This window comes from Tiliqua scincoides, chromosome 3 (genome assembly GCF_035046505.1).
Source record: "Tiliqua scincoides isolate rTilSci1 chromosome 3, rTilSci1.hap2, whole genome shotgun sequence".
NCBI lineage: Eukaryota > Metazoa > Chordata > Lepidosauria > Squamata > Scincidae > Tiliqua > Tiliqua scincoides.
This window is the reverse complement of record NC_089823.1, coordinates 180,643,719-180,664,896: the sequence shown is the minus strand read 5'-3', so window position 1 is coordinate 180,664,896 and position 21,178 is coordinate 180,643,719. Positions and strand designations below refer to the sequence as shown.

General features: G+C 42.5%; 1 protein-coding gene across 2 annotated transcripts in view; it reads right to left on the bottom strand.

Moving 5' to 3' along the window:
* The window catches only part of AFAP1L2 (actin filament associated protein 1 like 2), a 96,757-nt gene that overhangs the window by 11,520 nt on the left and 64,059 nt on the right, over positions 1 to 21,178 (bottom strand). The window contains exons 5-12 of one of the 2 annotated variants that reach the window (XM_066620060.1): positions 19,940 to 20,030; positions 17,655 to 17,738; positions 12,889 to 13,094; positions 11,925 to 12,104; positions 7,558 to 7,647; positions 5,417 to 5,501; positions 2,857 to 2,961; positions 1,605 to 1,816 (exon numbers count right to left, since the gene is read on the bottom strand). In XM_066620060.1, coding sequence (XP_066476157.1) covers positions 1,605 to 1,816; positions 2,857 to 2,961; positions 5,417 to 5,501; positions 7,558 to 7,647; positions 11,925 to 12,104; positions 12,889 to 13,094; positions 17,655 to 17,738; positions 19,940 to 20,030 — 1,053 coding nt within the window. The remainder of the gene's footprint in view (positions 1 to 1,604; positions 1,817 to 2,856; positions 2,962 to 5,416; positions 5,502 to 7,557; positions 7,648 to 11,924; positions 12,105 to 12,888; positions 13,095 to 17,654; positions 17,739 to 19,939; positions 20,031 to 21,178) is intronic. The other variant, XM_066620059.1, reaches the window with a different exon arrangement.

Below are 21,178 nucleotides of genomic sequence, written 5' to 3'. Positions count from 1 at the left end.
AACTTCTAGGAGGTAGCTAGCTTCCACCTTAGAAAGCTTTCTCATCTGGAAAGGGAGTGTCATGATTCATCAGGATAGCAGGATAAGCAGAATGCATGGGAAGGAAATCAAATTATTAAGCAGTGCTTAAAACCCTCTCTGACAAGAAACATAAACAGATTTAATTCTTCTAAATTGCCTTGGTTTGAATAAAGCTCATTCTGCCAAGACTTCTATGTTAAAGGCAAAGTTTGTCCTGTAGCAGTAGGTAACAGCTTGACTCCCTGAAAACAATGCTGGTAGATGGACTTTCCCTGACCCAGCCTTTCAACTAAAGGACTATCTTTTCATTCCTCTGCCTAAAGAGGGCACTAGTTGGACTTTCTCAAGCTTGTGCTTGTCTGGTAATTAAGATTTAAACTTTTGTGACAAAAGGTGAGAGAGGACAGCCTGCAAACACTCTGAATGACCCATGAGAAATTATGCCATGACCTCCAGCCTGCCTGAACTAAAATGCATCACAGTCTGAAGTGCATCCCAGTTTCATGAATGGGGATTGTCTGAAGTGACTTGTTGGGTGGCTCTTATTCTGGTCTAATCAAGCTCAGCCATCCATCTGCGCAACAAAACAACCTTTAGAGTCTCTGGCAGTCTCTGGAAAGCCTGTTGTTGGCTGTAAACATGCCTCCCACAACAAAATGCAGGAAATTTGTCACATTTTCCTCCTCCTACTCCAATGCTGCTGATGTCAAAGGATCTAAGATTAGAGGTAAAAAAAAGGAAGGAAAATAAACCTGATTCCAAGGCCAATAAAAGTCACAAACATGAACGACTTGGTCCTTGTGTGTCACCTTTTTAGTCCTACAAACTGAAGGTAACTCCCACCAGATTGCTCCAATTTTTCACCAGCCTTAAGATGAGCTCAGCACAACGGATCACTTGTGACTGTTCCATGCAGCTAACTGTTATGTTCACTGCTTATCATTTCCTTGTACAATGTTTTGTTCACAAACATTTGTATACTCCTTTGAGGGGAAACTGGACAGAGGCCAACTTGGATGGAGGTTGACTTGCAGTGAGTGCTGAAGGAAGCAGGCCAGTAATTTTCACAAATGTTTTAATGCATGTTACATGTATGAGTTGCAGCTGGAATAATTTACTGCCAGCAGATTCTACTACATGCCATTTTAGTCAGCTGTGGTTTGAAGACAATTTTGTTTAGTTTGCTGTATTTGGAACTATATCTGCTGCTTTACTTGTATTTCTAGGGGGACGGGGACAGACACAATGGTATTTCATTACAGCATTAAGGGTCTGTTTGGCTGAAAAGAAGCATAAAAAATAAATTCATACATACATTTCAAGGGGCAGAAAAAATTATATATTTGTCTTTTATACATCCACGCTACTCAGTGCAATGAGCTCCAGAAACATGGAATGTATAACTGACAAAGCTGTGGCCGTTTGGATCCACATGGATCACCTCCAGGCAGTGGTTCCTGTTGTGTTCCCAAAACTGACCCAGTCAATCCTTAAATCCCACATGCCGTGACTGAAGCATTGAGCAGCTGCATTGTTTACAATCAAACACCTGTGCTGCATCTAAAGGAAGTGGCAAGCCATACCTCTAACATGGCCCGTTCTTCTCCATTATGCATGATACGGAATGAGTAGAGGTGGTCAGGGCTTGGGTATGGGATAACTTCACAGCCTATCAGGTTCAGAGACTGCTGAGCAGATTTACTTCTGTTCTTGTCCTGGTAGAAATGGAGCTGTCCATCCTTCACGTAACACCACCGAGATCTCCACTGGCTGTTCACTAGTACATTCAGATATGCTGCAAAGAATTGGGCACTCACTTAGTAACATCAATGGGACATAAGAACAGCCCCACTGGATCAGGCCATAGGCCCATCTAGTCCAGCTTCCTGTATCTCACAGCGGCCCACCAAATGCCCCAGGGAGCACACCAGATAACAAGAGACCTGCAAGGCCTCCTGGGAATTGTAGTTTAAGAACATAAGAACAGCCCCACTGGATCAGGCCATAGGCCCATCTAGTCCAGCTTCCTGTATCTCACAGCGGCCCACCAAATGCCCCAGGGAGCACACCAGATAACAAGAGACCTCATCCTGGTGTCCTCCCTTGCATCTGGCATTCTGACATAACCCATTTCTAAAATCAGGAGGTTGCGCATACACATCATGGCTTGTACCCCATGGAACTTAAGTGATAGCCTTCAACTTTGGGCCACTGCAATAACTGATCCCAGTTCTATTCATATCTACTCAGAAGTAAATCCCAGTGTAAGAGTAAGCCACTGGATGCTTACTCTTCGGTAAGTATGGATAGGATTGCAGCCCTAGAGTAGGCTTCTCATTCATACAGAGAGTCATAGCCAAATTCTGTCACATAAGAGCAGCTCTGATGGATCAGGCAAAAGTCTATCGAATCTCGTATCCTGTTTCCTACAGTAGTCTACCAGATGCATCTTTGAAGTTCATAAGCAGAACATACCCCTATCCTGCTATTGCTTCCCTATACTTCAGAGGGAGGTTATTTTACATGTGCATACATTAAGGATATCTGTCTAAAATCTGACCCTAGGTTAGAATCCGAGCAAGACATAAAACCCAAACCCTGGATGTTTATTCACAGACAGCTTTAACTCTCAAAATTCTTCTAACTAAAAGTTCAGGATTTTATTACCTCACTTTCTTTTCAAGAAGGGGGAGCAGATCAGGAGCCATCTTAATAATTTCTAGTCATAACAATTTGATTACGGCCTCTACATCATCTTCTAGACTAGTTTTTTCAGGGTGTCGCAGAGTTGGAAACAGATAAATACTTCATAGGAATTTCTTTCAGATCACTTACTGCAAATATCCAATGACCTGTCTGGACTGTCCAGTGAGGAAGACTTTTTCCTCCCAAGGTTCATTAGGTTGCTTAGCTTCAAGCCAGGTGTGTTTTTCTTCTTAACTATTAAAAAAAAGGAAGAAAGCAATAAGCCATATACCAAATTATACTGATCACTACGTAAAACAATGTGTGTAATTTCATTTAGGTTACAAACGGCATCTAAATAACAGCATTAATAATGCCCATCTACCATTTTTGTTGAGTGCTCATATGCATGGAATAACTGCAGGAGATTTACATAAACCGAACCAATTATGAATAGGTGTGGCACTTTAAGAAGACGACCCCTGAATGGTTGTCTGTCTGTAGAAAATCCAGCCATGCAATTCATCTGGGAGACAGTGCATAGCAATGCTAAGATGGTGCTTACAATTGAGCTCATCTCCATATGAGTAGAGGCACCTTGCAGGACATTGCAAGTACCCATGAAGTTGTCTTTTTGAGTCTAACAGCCCAAAACTATGCTTACGGGTGCTGCAGGCTACAGCTGCATCAAAATGGCCACCACTGCATCCTTTGGGGCCAAGGAAACCACCCTGAAATTGGGCTACTCCAGTCTGCGCCAGCTAAATTGCTGGTGCACACTTGAGAAACCCCGTGTTGGGCTTCTGAGCCTGACATATAGCATAGGATCCAGCAAAGGGGGCCTCGGCCAGTCCCAGCCCCCTCCTTGGCCAGTCCCACTTCCTGTCCCACACTCCCCCTGCCCATAAGAACATAAGAACAGCCCCACTGGATCAGGCCATAGGCCCATCTAGTCCAGCTTCCTGTATCTCACAGCGGCCCACCAAATGCCCCAGGGAGCACACCAGATAACAAGAGACCTCATCCTGGTGCCCTCCCTTGCATCTGGCATTCTGACATAGCCCATTTCTAAAATCAGGAGGTTGTACATGCACATCATGGCTTGTAACCCGTAATGGATTTTTCCTCCAGAAACTTGTCCAATCCCCTTTTAAAGGCGTCCAGGCCAGACGCCATCACCACATCCTGTGGCAAGGAGTTCCACAGACCGACCACACACTGAGTAAAGAAATATTTTCTTTTGCCTGTTCTAACTCTCCCAACACTCAATTTTAGTGGATGTCCCCTGGTTCTGGTGTTATGTGAGAGCGTAAAGAACATCTCTCTATCCACTTTGTCCATCCCCTGCATAATTTTATATGTCTCAAACATGTCCCCCCTCAGGCATTTCTTTTCTAGGCTGAAGAGGCCCAAACATCATAGCCTTTCCTCATAGGGAAGGTGCCCCAGCCCAGTAATTATCTTAGTCGCTCTCTTTTGCACCTTTTCCATTTCCACTATGTCTTTTTTGAGATGTGGCAACTAGAACTGAACAAAATACTCCAGGTGTGGCCTTACCATAGATTTGTACAACAGCATTATAATATTAGCTGTTTTATGTCTTCATAAAACGTCCATAAATGTCTTCCCCCACCTCCGCGCCACCCAGTACTTACATGGATGCTGGCAGTGGCTGGGTCTTCCTCTGCAGCACTAACAGGCACTGTGGCACTTGCTCCAAGGGTGCCGCAAATGTGCTTTATGGCACATTTGCAACACCAAGTGCTGGCGATACGAGTGTACCATAGGCACTGAGGCCCATAGGTTTGGGCCCTAAGATTCTTTGACACAATCTTAGTCCCCATATCCCACTGTAACTCAGTCTAAGCATGCATAACTTAAATAGTGATATATTATTTCCCTGCTTACCCCATGCCCCTCCTTTTTCTCTGTTGTCACCTTTGTATTCATATCTAGATTGTGAGCTTCACAGGAGATGGACCTTCCTCTCATCTCCATAAAGCATTATGAATATGCATGGTGCCATATAAATGAGCCATTTATATTTTAGTGTGTCCTCTGTTTTGAAATTCAGGTAGACAAACTCTTACCTTGTTTTACCTTCATTCTCAGAACAAATAGTGATTCAATTTACCACAGTATACATGTAACCCTGTGATATGCTGGGCACCTGGAATATCTCAGTGCACTGGATCAAAGAACATAAGAGAGTGGATACAACTCCAGGACAATGTCTTTAGAGCAGCAGTTGCAAAAAAGTGATCAGGCTAACAACGATCCTAAACCTATTTACGCACATGTCCCACTGCAGTGTGTTGCAAAGTAACGTGCAGTGTGTCTCACCACAAAACCTTACTAGGAGCCTCCAGAGATTGCTTTTGGGTCGCACCAGAATGTGGGGTCCCAGAAAGTCCACAGAAGCAAACCAGAAGTCATGGAATTGACCTAGAAGTTACTTTCAAGACATCCTGAGGCCTGCAGAGGCCAATGGAGTGTCTCCTCCAAGACACTCAATTTCACTAGCTCTAAATCCATGTCATATAATGCAGTCATCATGCTTCACAATACATTACAGTTAAATGGGAGAGCAAACGGATGTTCCCCCAGTCTTGTACCAACCAGGCAACCTGCAAAGTCAGTAGGATCTTCCAGGCTCTCTTCCCTCTTCTCCTCACTCAAAAATCACATAAGATTTTTAAACTCCTATTACCGTCTTTAGTTTCTGGCAGTTCCAGATGACCATCAGTGCTGCTTCCACTTTCTGCTGCCACCAAATATTTTTCAGATGATTCAACCTGCAAACAAGATGTAGGAATGAGATCTGCATTGCAGATCTGGTTGCAAGCTGCAGTGAGGTACTGGCGGAAATATTGTTCTCTGTAAGGAATCTACAGGCAAACTCCCCTTTACATTTACCAAAATTATTTCAGAAGAGATCACAAAAGGGCTGCATATCAGGAACTAGGGATGCTACTGCCAAAAAGGACATGGAGGTATGCACATATCCATAGCAGTGGGAACCAAGGCTAATTTACAGACAGGACTATCTTATGCATGTTTACTCAGAAGGAAATCCCACTGCATTCAGTGGGGATTATTCCAGGAAAACATGCATGAGACTGCAATCACTGATTTCTCCACAGAGAGTCTCCACAAAGGGTTCTCTGTTCCATAAAGATGAATGCTCTAGAAGTGCTTCTAAGTTTCATGAGCATTCAGTGACACTCTTATTACATTCAGAGATGGTTCTAGATGTAGGCAAGCTCTCTCCTTCACACTTGTTCCTAGCATTTTCTCAAAAGCTTTATGAGGTATATTAATGCTCACCTCAAGTCAGTTGCATCAGGCTATTTTTCAGAGATTATTCTTCAGTCCTCATTGCCATATGCTGACTCTCTGGCTGTGAACATCTCAGTATAGTTTACATGTGGCTTTGATGGCGCCTAACTGAAATGCCTGACACTCGTTTATATTGTGATAAGCTCTATTTTGTGTCACTTTTGCCCAGTGAAACTTTCTTTAAACATTGGGGTGAGTTTTGATGTTTACTTTAAGGGCCAAACTACAGGCATGCACCGCTTAACAACCTTCCACTTAATGATGGACTGCATATACGACGGTGGTCAAAGCACAACTAAGAGGCTCTTAAAGAGGCAGTCAGGTCTCCCATAGCCTGCAGCAGGATGTCTGTTCACACAACAAAGAGGCTCTTAATGCAACAAAGAGGCAATCTGTTTCCAGTAGCCTGTGCAGCCAACTAGTTTCTGGCAGGGAGTGTCTGTTTACACAACAAAGGCACTAGATTGGATTGAATGTTCACTTAATGACCTAATCACATAACAACAGGGATAGGAGAACATATCCCTGTTGTTAAGTGGCGCACATCTGTAGATGTTTTTGTAAACCAGCCTTTAACATATTGATTTAAAGCAGGAAATGGATCAGAAGTTGTCCTTTAAAACCCCAGTAGAGTTGTGAGGAGCTTGTTTGGTGCAGCTGTGTGTGTGTGAGAGCAAGATCTTTACAAATTGGTCCTTTGGAGGAATATTTGGTGCAATAATGGCAGAAGAAAAAGGATTATAAAAGCTCACATAGCTTACATGGTTGTGATCCCACACTGAAATGGATCTCTACCATAGCTGCATGGGGGTTTTAAAAGACCATCTCTGGTCCATTTTCTGCTTTAACCTCATTTCAAAAAGTACTATCTCCTTTGGCCCTGAGTTTTTACTGAGGTTGCAGAAAGTTTTCAGATTTCTTGAAGCTGGTTTATTCAGAAGAAAATCCATCTTATGGAATTACATATACCTTCTTATTATGCACTGCTTTTATTATTCAGAACCATCCATCTGGAACAGACTAATGACCATGTGTTTTTTCTCCTTTCCCCAGGTTGCAGTTTAGTTTGCAACCTTGGAACAATCTGTTCAAACTACAAAGAAGTTTCTGTTTCACCTGACAGTTTGTCTTTGTCTGGGATATCCAAAACTCTCCCCTTCTGAAATGCTTGTTTAAACCAACTCTTTCATTTGGATTTGAACAGAGCTAAATCTACAAGCACTGTCTAAAACCAGATTTCCTCTTGAAACAAACGTATTGGAAAAAGAGGTGGCTACAAAAGATGTCCAACATCAAAGAATGCAAAGGCAACTTGACGTGATTCCAATCATGCTCCTCTCAGCAGAGAAGGGCTGGGTTCCTTTTATATGCAAGTTTCAGTTATTTTCCTGTTTTGATGGGAGTAGCTTCCCTTGTATAATCAGATAGGTTTAGAAAAGAAAAAGTGATTCAGTAGACAATTTTAAAAAGCTACTTTTTTGAAATAATGTCTCTTTAAGAAATTAGACCTACTTTTGGATAACTAAGCCGCTGGGAGTCTGGAATATACTGGTTCCCTTCACTCATTCCCTCTGGATACAGACCGCTTGTCTCTTGGATTACCTATGCAGAAAAGAAAGAAGCAAGCTGTGAGCAAGGCCTTGTTGCTGTGGCTATATTGTGGGGGTTTTTTGTGTTCAGCACTGTAAGTTCTGCAGTAAACTGACACTTAAATCAGTTCACACAAAGCTGCTTTTAATTAACAGGCAAAGAAGTGGAGCTTTTCAAAGAGTGAGACAGATTAGCCGTGGAAACAAACAAGGCACAACCAGAGGAGGTGTATGGCCAGATTCAATACCATTCCAAGTAAATTCAGGATGGTTTCTATGCAACAATGACGGTGTACATCAGTAGAGAAATCATATATGTATGTGGTATATGAGTGTGTATGACACAAAGAGTTGCCAACTTTTTTACTGCTCCTGTGCCTTTAATAGTAGCTTTGTCTAAGATAAAAGCACTTCCATTTCTGGTTTTGAAAGGCTATTCCTGCTGGTATCTACTGGTCACAGAGCCGTTTTGACTTGCTCTGTTTTTTTCTTTTGATCAGTTGGACAAGCCTTTTTCTTCTGGTCTGGAAATCCTAGTACCACACCAATCAAGGAGGCTGCATTTGCTTGTTCCTTTAAAACACAGGGAAACAGAGTGCTGATGTTTTCCAAGCCACTATTCTCAGGTCCAAAGCAAACAATACATCCACACACACTTCAGAACTCTCACAGTACATGTGTGTTTTGTACCCTACTGAAATACAAATTGTAATGTGAGAACATAAGGGAGGTCAGGGAGGGAGGTTATTATGCATTTGTTCGGCTTGAGCGTGGACGACCAAGGCAGGCCCTGATTCTGTAAGATTTGGGATGACAGCAGCAACAACAAACTATCAAGCGACCATTATGAAATACTACTGTACTGGGGGACATATGATGAATGCTGACAACTGGTGATGCAGTGGTGGACCTCCCATTCATTCTATGGGACAAATGCCCCACGTGTGAAGCCTTGTGCACCTTTAGGACCCCGTGGAAGCCTTTCTGAGGCTCCCGACAGGGTCAAAAATTGCTTCTGGTTTTCCAGAAACACAGTTTAAAGTGTCAGGGAACTTGAGAGGCTTCCCCGACGTGTCCTGGAGTCGCCTGAGGCTCTGTGAGCTCCACATAAGTGGGGGGGGGGGCAGCATCGCAGACATTTGCCCCAGAGCACAGGGCTGGGGAGGTCCGCCACTGCAGTGATGAGAGTTGCTCTTCCAGATGCCATTCTGTGCCACTTGATATGGCCATCCCTAAGTATTCACAGAGTTCTAAAGGCTAAAATGAGCTAATAAAGCTTTAGCCATAATGGATAAAACTGAGGACTTCTTCAAAACCACATCACCCCCTCCCAAAGACACCAAAACAAAAACACCAAAAGGGAGACCAGCCACAACCTTGCAACATATGGTACTTATGGGCAGCTGAAATGAGTACTGAAGAGACCTGGCTGAAATCCCTATTGAGTTTTTTTGGACTCTGGGATCTCACTGAAAGGAGTTGTCTGCTAGCATTTACCAAGGAGAACAAGTCTTTCCCCTCAGAGCTGATTCTCGCTTTGCATTTTGTAGTGAGAGACCAATATCCATAATAAAAGCACACACCTCAGAGGATGGTTGTGGGAACATCAAATCTAATGCCTGATCCTTTTTAAAATCATCAGATGCAGGGCCCCTTTACTCCCAGGCCATAAACTTTGCTGTTGCCACAAATGGATCAGTAGGACAGGGAAAGAATTTTCATAGTGAAAATGATTATAACCATATTATCCTGAGCAGTGGTCCATTCAGTGGTCCATGACTTTGTGTACCTTGGCTCAACGATCTCCGACACTCATTCTCTCGATACCGAGCTAAACAAGCGCATCGGTAAAGCAGCTACCACGTTTTCCAGACTCACAAAGAGAGTCTGGTCCAACAAGAAGCTGACGGAACATACCAAGATCCAGGTCTACAGAGCTTGCGTCCTGAGTACACTTCTGTACTGCAGCGAGTCATGGACTCTTCACTCACAACAGGAGAGGAAACTGAGCGCTTTCCACATGCGCTGCCTCCGACGCATCCTCGGCATCACCTGGCAGGACAAAGTTCCAAACAACACAGTCCTGGAACGTGCTGGAATCCCTAGCATGTATTCACTGCTGAAACAGAGACGCCTGCGTTGGCTTGGTCATGTCGTGAGAATGGATGATGGCCGGATCCCAAAGGATCTCCTCTATGGAGAACTCGTGCAAGGAAAGCGCCCTACAGGCAGACCACAGCTGCGATACAAGGACATCTGCAAGAGGGATCTGAAGGCCTTAGGGATGGACCTCAACAAGTGGGAAACCCTGGCCTCTGAGCGGCCCGCTTGGAGGCAGGCTGTGCAGCATGGCCTTTCCCAGTTTGAAGAGACACTTTGCCAACAGTCTGAGGCTAAGAGGCAAAGAAGGAAGGCCCATAGTCAGGGAGACAGACCAGGGACAGACTGCACTTGCTCCCGGTGTGGAAGGGATTGTCACTCCCGGATTGGCCTTTTCAGCCACACTAGACGCTGTGCCAGAACCACCATTCAGAGCGCGATACCATAGTCTTTCGAGACTGAAGGTTGCCAATACAGGTCCATTCAGCTTACTACTGTCTACGCTGACTAACAGTGGCTACCTGGCTTTCAGATGAGGGACTTTCCCAGGCAGACCTGGACATACTAGGGATTGACCCTGGGACCTTTTCCAGGCAAAGTAGGTGCTCCACCATTGAACTACAATCCCTCAACACTGTATCCCCTCTCTATAAAAGGAAAGGGGGCTACAGAAATTTTACAACTCTGTAAATGTGGTGTGGAATCGCCTTTGCAAACCAGGTTGTTAGATCTGATAAATTTATTCCACTTCAATCCTGTTTCCACACACAGATCTCCTCCTCAATGTTTGTATTTTACAGAGCAATACTATGCAGGTCAGAACTAAGTTCCATTTTGTTCAATGGGGCTTACTCTCAGGAAAGTATGTATAGGGTTTCAGCCTTAATCTAGTAATCCAGGTCTTCGTTTGCTGTGCTGTCAATGAGAGCATCTTTCCAACAGAACTGACTATTTCACTTTACTTTCATTAAAGATCAGAATCATGAAGATTTAAATTAGCAACATTTTCAAGCCTTTAAACTACCCGCATATCAGCTTCAGTCAGCTGAAAGTGAGAAGAAAAGTCAGATTAGTGGCTCCATAAATGATTCAACTCCCTCTGCATGCTCAGAATTAATAATCAAGATTTGCAGAATAGAGCCAAGTATCTTCCCACAGTCCTTGACTGTTTCATGTTCTAGAATTTCTCTTTCCCGACATTCCTAGGCATTTTTACAAAAGGCAGTTTTAATAGAAGTGATAGTACAGGAAGTGATACTAAAATGTTCCTTTGTAAAGTTTTCTTTTAAAACTCAAAGCAAGCAATGCTGGAAATTTGCTGAGCTGAAAGACACCCTTGGCTGTTGCTTAAAAGGCTGGGATGTGAAGTTCCTCTTCATCCTCCTACATGCAGAGGGCAAAAGGGATTCACTTGGATGTGCTCTTATATTAGTCACAAAGCCCAGCAAATAAGGGTCAAGAGTGGGGCAGAATCTGTTTGCAGTAGAAGACATATGGGGATAGAGGCAGAACTCCATTTAAAGGAAATCTTGTAAATTATGAATGGGACAAAGTCCTTCTGCCTTCTGATAAGTTTTTATGCTGCTGGTCTTGCATCAGGATCAGAGTGTGCAACACCATGGCTGATGAAAATATCCTGTAGCAGAGTTCTATTGCCTTGGGAAAGAACTCTGATTTGAGTGAGAAAAGTAACTGCACTGCTTGTCCCCTAAACAGACCATTAATATGCTCTTCTTTGGTCACTGTGAGCAGCCGCGGACCTCCGCAGCCCCGCGCCCGGGGCAAAGCTCCGCAAATGCACCCCCCGCAAGCTATCGCCATCCCCCGCACACAGATATCCACCCCCCTATTCACCAGAGGCTCACAGAGCCTTGCACGACCTCCTGCCATGCCAGGGAAACCTCTGTGAGGTTCCCTGGCGCTATAAACTGTACTTCTGGCAAACCAGAAGCACAGTTTCCATCCCCGTCGGGAGCCTCAGAAAGGTCCAAGCAGCATTTGACCCAGGCAGGTCTATGGCAGGCATGCAACTGACTGGGAGTCCTCCTCATTCAGGTCCCCTGTGGTTTCTCATCAGGCAAACTCCATACATATCCAGTGCTTTAACAGTACTGTATAACTATGGGCTTATAAAATCCATATAAGCTTAAGGTCCTTCCAAGTGCTATCAACAGAGATTAGTCTACTCACCTTGAGCCACTGTTCTGCCTGATCCTTACTCTGCAAGCCCAGCACAATTACGTCTGCATTCATTGGGATGATCTTCAGCTTGTGTTCCTGCTTCCTCACATTCTTTTCCTTGTGAATAACACTGCAACCCAACAAATTAACATCCAGCTGGGGGTTGTGGTCTTTGGATGTCTTATAGCACTGGGAACAAAAGAATAAAGGTTTTTTTTTTTTCCCCTGATGACCAAACATGACTCTTTCCTTAATATCAAAGCTTCTAAGGAAAGATTTAATGTGCAGAAACCAAATTTGCACCCTGTATTTTTTTAATGTAAAGAAATGTAGAAATGTACTCTTGGTGACCAAGTAACAGTTGACAGCAATGGTACAGAAAAGATGCCAAGGTTTACGGCTCAATGAAAGAACTACTGGGGTCCTTTGTGTCCTACCAAATGATCGCGTGGACCCATTTCCAAGCTGTCATGACATGTTATACAACCAAAAATCGACAACAGGGAAAAAATGGCACTCAGTTTGCTTTCTTGTGTTCTTTCAAACAGTGAAAGACTAATAGATATTTTCAGCAGAAAAGGGGGATAAGAACAAGCAGATGTGGTATTAACAATTCCAACTTTGTGGTCCCTGCATGACCATCTGAACGCCTCTCCCATGCAAGCATAAACTCCCTTTCATGCATATATACTCATGACACCCTCTAAGAATGGGGTGGCACAGTGGCACGAGCTCCCTATTATGAACCACCCATCTACAAGAGTTGTAGGCTTGTGCCTGTGCAGGATCTGATATCATTGCCCTGTTGCCTCTTCCCAAATACCTGCTCTGCGAGTGCTTCCAGTCATGGAGGGTTTTCCTGTCATGCTATTCGGTCATATTAACATTCTAATTTTTGGAGGAACTTCAGCTTTTCTGCTATGAAAAAAACTTTATTGTAGATATTTTTTTTCTAAATCAAGTGCACACTTACCAGCAACCGGTTGTCCTTAATGACACAAAGCTGCTTAGCCCATTGGCCCAGCCATTTCTTCCGCCAGAGGAAAGCACAGATTCGAGAATCTTTCATGAGTTCAATGGAAGCTTCAGGGGAAGGCCACTGGTGGGGGGCTGACTTGCCTTTACTGCTCTCTTCTTCATCGTAGGATTCATAGGAGCTGCTGACTGCTTCTCCATCCTCTGCAATCAAGGGGAGGAATAGACGTTATACACGCTTTCTGACGAAAAAATGGTTGGCTTCTTCCATGCTTTATTAGGCAAGCCAGGGAACATTTGAGCATGCATGACAGGAGGATGCATAGATGAAAAGGCAAGGAGGGCCTGGATGTTTGCAATGTTTATTAAGCAGAGCTGGTCCAGTGAAGATGCCATCCTTACTTGTCTTATGCCACTTGCATTACTTTGACCAACAATGCACAAGCCAGACATAGGTCACAAACTAACAACTGTATTCAACAATCGTATCCAACATTTTGATAACAGCGATTATTTGAATGTGTGAAGTTGCTATGATGGATCAAACTCTAATCCCTTCACCCAAAACATGAATGGCATTCATGCGTAATTATAAACACTCTCTTGATCCTTCTCTTTTTCTACCTTGCCTTCTGCGTTGGATGAAGACTTTTAATACAAATAGTACCAATGAACATACAGACATTTGTATATTCTACACATCTTGCTTGTAGTAATTTGCCTGGCTAATTAATCCAGAGCAACCTAGCACTTTAAAGTAAGCTTACAATTACCAATTGTTGCTGGGTTGGATCCAAACAACCAGGAACAGAAGACAGTTTGAAGAAGGGGGTCTCCCCTCACACAGGTACCTTTGCCCACTTTTGGTGGGTTGCCTTCTCCCGTCTCGGTCCCATATTCCACTCTGCTTCTAATTCCCCCTATCATGAGGAGGAGCTTTTAAAGGGAGTTGAAAAGGGGTTACAATTGGGGAGGGACAGAAAGATCCCTTTACTTAAGCTATGCCCTGCTTGTGATTATTTGGATCAACCCACTCACATTTTATATAAATATTTTACTTCCTTCAGAATTGCAGAAAACATCATCACTTAACTCAAGGAGGAATGCATTTTAAATGTTCTAAGCTCTACTCAATAAATGTTTCATTTCCATTCATCAGAGAAGATGTAAAAAAAAAACATGACAAGCAGGTAAAAACAAAAAGTAACAAAAGCTAATGAAATAACAATGAAAATGAAAGGTTCATTTGTGGAAAATCTGCCACTGAAAATAGTGTGAGAAGCAAATACAGTTCAGATTTTATCCTGTGTCCTGCCACCAGTTTGTTCATATCTGATACTCATTTCCTGATTTAATGAGCATTTCATTAAAGAAGAATCAAATGCCCCCACTCAAATGATCCTTACTAATGACTGGATATATGCTGGCTGATGTCCCTAACCTGCTCAGTCACTTGCTTGGTCTCCTCATTCATCCTCATAGCTTATCCCTGTAAAGGTGAAAATTACATGGCCTAATTCACTATAGACCAGGGGTGTCAAACTCATTTCATGCAGAGGGCCGAAGTTAGCATGCAGGGCTCCTGCTGAGGGCCGGAAGTGATGTCATTAAGCAGAAAGTGACATCATTAAGCAGCTAATGGCCAGAAAGCAGAACTTGTTCTCATATAGAAACTCATTAACTGCAAATGACCGAAGAGAAAGTACACAAATCTTGACCATATTTCAAGATGTGAGGAAGTCCAGTTTTCATGTGGGCTGCCATTTCAGCTATAACACCTCAGCAGCTGAGAGCCTGAGGACTGGATAAAAAGCTTCCAGGGGCTTATCCAGCCCCCGGGCCTTATGTTTGACACCCCTGCAGTTTACATATTTCTTTGTCCAATTTCTTTGTCCAGGGAGGAGGAGAAGGGAATTGCCATTGGGCAGGAGGTCTGGTCTAGAGGGTAGAGCCTTCGTTTGCCTGAAGATAACATCCGAAGGTCGCCAGTTCGAGGCCACCGGCACCGTGAACGGCAAGACCTTGAAGCAGCTGACAAGCCTAGCCAAGTTATGCCGAGTTATTCCACCTGCTCTTTGGTGGCTGTCAGCCTGTGTGGGAGGAAAATGGAGGCCAGAATGCAATACCAGATCATTAAAGATCCATCTGAAATGTTGTGGTTCTTGAAAGACAGAACCTTCTTCAATTGTAAAAATCCCTATTGGGATTTAGTATAGCCTGCCTATGTAAAACGCCTTGAATTAAAGTCTGAGGAGAAATCTGACGACCAAGAAAGGCGGTATATAAATACCTGTATTATTATTATTATTATTATTATTATTATTATTATTATTATTATTATTATTATTATTATTGATCTTACACAATTCCAGCTGCATCACAATCCCACAAGGATGTCTCACATTTTCCTTGACTTTTTTTTCTTTTCACAAAATTATAGGGGTCTGTCTACAAGTGCATAGGTATAACAGCACATATTCAGTGCTGTTGTGACATTTTAACAACAACAAAATGATCCCAGGAGGAATTCGTCTATATTTACAAGAAAGACACAAAAATGTTAACTTGAGCTGAAATCAAAAGATAGGTGACAAGTGCTGGTGGGACATGCCAAAAATGCCAGCAAAACTCACTCATACTGCATCTCCACACAAACTCCTTCTAGTTTTGTCTGAATAGTGCAGCCAGGCAGCTTCTGTCAATTGGCTTTTGCTGCTATAGCAGCAGCAGTTGCTTGCATCACGGAAGTTAAATTTCCACCTTATACCTGACACACTGCCCTGCTCTACTAAAAAACAACCACCACCTTGCTATCTCCTTTCCCATTCCTACCCATACCTTTCTGGAAAAGCCCTGCCCAAGGAAAGTAAACCAGGTAAACACTGGTGTAGCAGTGCAAATGAGTTGTGTTACACCAATGTTCAAGCCAGGTTGAGCAGAATGTTTGAAACTTCTTGATACTGAGTTGACATTGGTCCATCTTGCTCAGCATTGTCAACACAGAGGAGCAGCAGCTGTCCAGGGTTCAAGCCAGGAGTCTTTCCCAGTCCTACCTGAAGATGCCAGGGCCTGCATTTGGTGCCTTCAGCATGCAAACCATATGCCCCGAGCAACAGCACCTCTGCAAAGGTAAAGCCCCTGTGCCAGAGTTATCAGCCATGTTCTAAGCTTGCACCAGTGAGCTTGACATGAGCTGTGTCACTGGCACTGAAGTTCAGAATGAGGCCACAAGGCAACAGGAAGGGAATTTTCATGCAAAAATGATGCTGGGTTGGCACAACATAAAAACCCAAGTTTGGAACACGTGCATTTACACAAGCAGCGCACTAGCCATCCAATGGAAGATTTATACTTCTCCCCCAGAAACCGAGTGTGAAATTCAGCACTTGCTCAACATCTAACCACCATGCCCCCAAGTTCATGGCATACATACATGACACTCCACAACGAGGACTTACTGGACAGTCCTTGTTGGGTCCAACTTTGAAATGTGCAAATGTCTGCAAACAATTACAAAATCCTGAAACACTAGCCAACATGGTGCATTTGTTGCATGGTTCACATGTGTTAGTTTTGAAAGTGAAAAGGAAAAAAAAAAAGGTTTTCTTGTTTCATTTCTAATAATAGACCTAAACCAGTTCAACTTCTTATCCAAACTGTGGCTTTAGATGTGACCACCAAAGACTTTAATTTTGCAACTGTTCTGTAGACACACCCTGCTCAGTCTCTTGCTTTGGACACATTCCTCAGATGCTATCAAATGTTTTCTATAGGTCTTACACACCCAGCTAGAAAAGCAAAAAGTCACAGAGGGAGTGCAGTTATCTGTGAGAGCTACTCATGAATCAGTTGTTGCTTCCTGAACGTCAAAGGTAAAGATGATACCCACTAATATAAACCATGCATCAATAAGGAAAACAGCGAGTTCATGCAGTCATTCTGCTCTCTCTCTCTCTCTCCCCCGCCCCCGCACCCCAGTGGAAAGTCATCTTCACTGTCAAATGGTGTGTATGTGTGAGTGTATGCAACACTTATTAAATAATTACATATCTTTTCCAAGTCCAGCCTAGAACCAGATGAAACTACTGCATTACAAACATGCCTTTGTTCTCTTTTCTCAGTTATTCTCACTGTACAGCAGCCCAGTTTAGGTGTTCAGCCTGATGTGCTCTGTGGTCATGCCCCCTGCTCTCCTGTGTTCAACGCTTGCCTGCAGGGGCAAGTGGAGATTCGTGACCTGTGTTCTATAATCTTGGCCAGCCAGGAGAGGAAGAAACTTTCCCCAGGTACAGTGCTTGCCCCATAGATAAGCGCTGGACACAGGAGAGCAGAGGGGTATGGCTGGCCAGTGTGCGCCCATACCTTTTACCTGGGTTCAGGCTGGATGCTTGAACAGGGCTCCTGTTTACAAACATGCAAACAGCCTTTTTCTTATGAATTTAAGCAGGGTTGTTGCCTGATTCAATAGAACTTAATCAATTAATGGCATAAGTTCCAGCTGAATCATTCAGCTGCAATACAAGGAGAATATTACGTACTTAATATTGGCATTGGTGAAAAGTTGGTGTTAGGTTGGTGTAAAGAACACATTACAATGATGTAATTTGTTTATTTGAAATATTCTGCCAAATGATAAGGATGGGTGTCAATTTACTAATTTGCTCTCTTTGTGTATGGAATGAAAATGATAGTTTCAATTTTTCCCCCACATGACAAAAGGTTTGAAAGACAATGTATGAGTGAAAGTTTGAAAACATGCCATACCCATGGTTATTGTGGCATATATTACTCCCTCCGTAACCATCAACCCTGGCCTCGATCCAGTAGCTGCAAGTCTACCGTAAAGACCTGCGTATTCACACATGAAGAAGAAAGAGACAAAGAAAGAGACCTACAAATGAACTAGCCAAGAATTACACTCTTAGCAGGAAAAAAAACATCATTAAAAAGAAAATATACTGTCTCCCCTTGTCTTATGCACAGTTCATTTGGGCAGATTCAACTTCATGTGGCCGGCAAACCAAAGGGGGGAAAAAGCAGAGGAAAAACAACAGTTTAAATAACGCAGGCAATTCCGCCTGCCAATCCACTTCCTGAATACATGCCTTGGAAAGAGACTTCACTTAGTCAGTTTCAGTTCTTGCACCTGCCTCTTATAATTTTTAAAGAGACAATACATATTTTTCAGACATAAGGGATTTTCAAAGTAATTTTTAATACATGCAATTTTAGCTTCAGGCTCTGACTCTTGAACATAACCCTCATGTAAAGCAAAGGGTAATTGTATTATAGCAATGATTAGAAATAGTTGACTGAATGATAATGACCATCATTATCAAAAATAAAATCAGATGGTGCAAATTCAGTATGAGTGGCTATTCTTCATTGTAGATACCATTCAGTTCCACAATGCTTCTTATCGCACCTACCAAGCAGAAGTGATGGAGAAAATTCTTAGTGTTCATGAGGATGTAGCAACAAAAGAGGCCACTACTGTGTTCATAGATGAAAGGAAGCAACCAAAACATGTTCTGCATTTGTTCTATCATAAACCCTTAATTCTTACTTTACATACTATTTACATATACCTTTATGTAAGATTAACCATTATGCTGCACATCCTATAGGAGAACCAGTGTGGAAAGTTAGTCAGAATGTTGGACTTAGGTCAGGATGAGCAGTATTCAAATCCCCATGTAGCTCATTGGGTGACTTTGAGCTAGTCACTGTCAACCTAATTACCTCACAGGTTAGTGTGAGGATAAACTGGGATAACCCCCACCCATGCATGCCAGCCTGTACTCATTGGAGAAAGAGTAGGACGGAACTGTAATTAATAATAGTAGAGCAGTGTGCACTCAGAGACTCTACAACTGAACTCCATAAACCCGGAATTCCTGCAGCAGGTGTGCTTTTCAGTACAATGGTATATCTGCACTTGGACTATACAATGATGCATATGGACGTACGCATCAGAGTGTGTTACTGAGTTACACATATACGAAAAACATGCTGGCTTGGCACCAAAACTGCACACCTTAAGGCAAAATAATAACTTATATCTTAGCAAGTCGGAATGGTACCAGACTTGGCCTGTTTAACTTTTAGATGAATGTTTACTTTCATCTTTCGACACAAATTGCCCACAGCACAGCCGTCATCCAGGGAAAGTGGGTCAATGATTAGGATATTAGTATGCAGCCTGGCAGAGTTTATCAAAGTGAACTCAGTGGTGGTTTGGTTAAATAATCCCAACAGAGCTTCCCCCCCCCCCCCAATTCTATGATCTACAACTCTTAATTGGGCAATTATGTATTTTTCCATGTGTAAAGGAAAACCAACAATGTCACATCACCTCCTTTGCAAGTGCTCATGCATCAAGGGTGCCTTCTAGTCTGTTCCAGAGACATTCCAGGAAGATGTCTTGCTCAGGCATGCAGGTACATGTCAGAAAACTATTTAGAAACTGTAAGCTGAAACAGAAAACGAGGCACAGCTTTGTAGCTAACTCCTGCTAACTGGGCAAAGAGGCACCTTTGAAAGTGTTGGATCTCTTATATTTAGCAAGGGGAGAGCAACTGTCACTATTTAACCAGCACAGTGTCTCTTCTAGTGGCTGCTTGCTGACACTTGCTCTGCATCTTTTTAGATTGTAAGCCCTTATGGAACAGGGAACCACTGAATTGTGCTATATAAACCACTATGTGAGTTTCTTCTTTGAGATGAAGAAGTATATAAATGTTTGCAATAATAATAACAGTAGTTCTTGCTTCTCAGAGGGGAAAAGGGAACTGCTGGTAACACATGCGCTCCATGAATTCATACAAGGGATATCATTGCACCTGGGATTTTTTTTGGCACATCGCTAATTCTCTCATGAAATCAAAACAGTTTAGCTGGCAATGGGACAAACAAAAAACATGTGAGTGTGTGTATTAAAAAAGATTCTAATGCCATTTGTGCTTACTGTTTCTGGATGTTTCTCTTAATTCTCAGCAACATCCAGATTAATAACATCAACAAAAAAGAGGAGAAATACTATTATTTACCATTTACAGAGACACCGTAAGGCTCAGCTTCTTCATAGTACCCTTCTGGAGACTCAGTTTTGGGGCCTAAATGCTGTTTTATTTCTGGAATCTGGGGAACCAACAAAGAAAAACAAAGAAGTTTGTAGACAAGAAGACAAATAGATTAATAGAATCAGTAATATGGATCACAAGAAAATACTGTTTTGGAAGTAAGCAATGTATCATTTAGGCAAACTTCTAACACAGGAACAGATAGTTGAACCATATTGTTAACACATATTAACATATTATTAGCTCAATAATGGCCCCGTTGCAATGCAATATAAACCCATAGTTATCACAATGTATTTATGAAACCAATCCATGCAATTTCCTGAAATCCAATCACCCAGGTATTATTTCAGACTGATCTGGGACTCTTGTCCCCCTTTCATAAATGTGTGAATTTTGGTAGAAACCCCACAGCCCAATTCATCAGGCCATAAACCTACCAGGAGTAAACAGTAGAATTAGAGCTGTCAACCTTTTTTTTCTGGCAAGGGCCCTGTGCCTTTAAACTGCATCACAAGCAAATATAAAGCAAATGTTTCTCTTGGCATGGAGCTGCAGTTGGGAAGAGTTTTTCTGCGGGAGTTTTGCATGTTAAAAGCAGAGGAGCCATGCTCAAAAGGAAACTGCAATGGGTGTCATTTATTCTGCTAAGGCCCACCACTTTCTTACTTTTCATTGTAGTAAAGCCACAAAAGATCGTTCTGGAAGAAGTTGTAAGTATAGGAAATCATAATTTAGATCAAAATTGAATCATTGTAGCTTTTCGTTTAACTGAGCTTTTAGACACAGGATGAGTCATACCTAGAAAGAATATCTCATTGAATTCCAGATGGTATACAATTCTAGACAAAGATTAATAGAAGGCCCCCTTTTCTAATAGTAGCATTAGCAATTATTTGATGAGGTTCAGATTTAGTTCCTGCTATTTATAAGCCTTATCTGTAATTACAAGTATTTTTAGTTACTAAAATATCAATGAACTATGTACAATCAGAAAGTAGAACAAAGCCTTATATCCTCTTTGAGTTAATCTCATAACTGTACTATTCAGTTTCCTCACTTAAAAATGTGATAGCATTAATTGGAGCAGGATGGGGGGAAGCTGGGAAATACATCCAACTTCAAAGTCAGTATAAGCAAAAACGAAGGAAGGAGATAAATAGTACTGAAGTAAACCAAGATACTCAAAAGATTCCAAGTACTGGA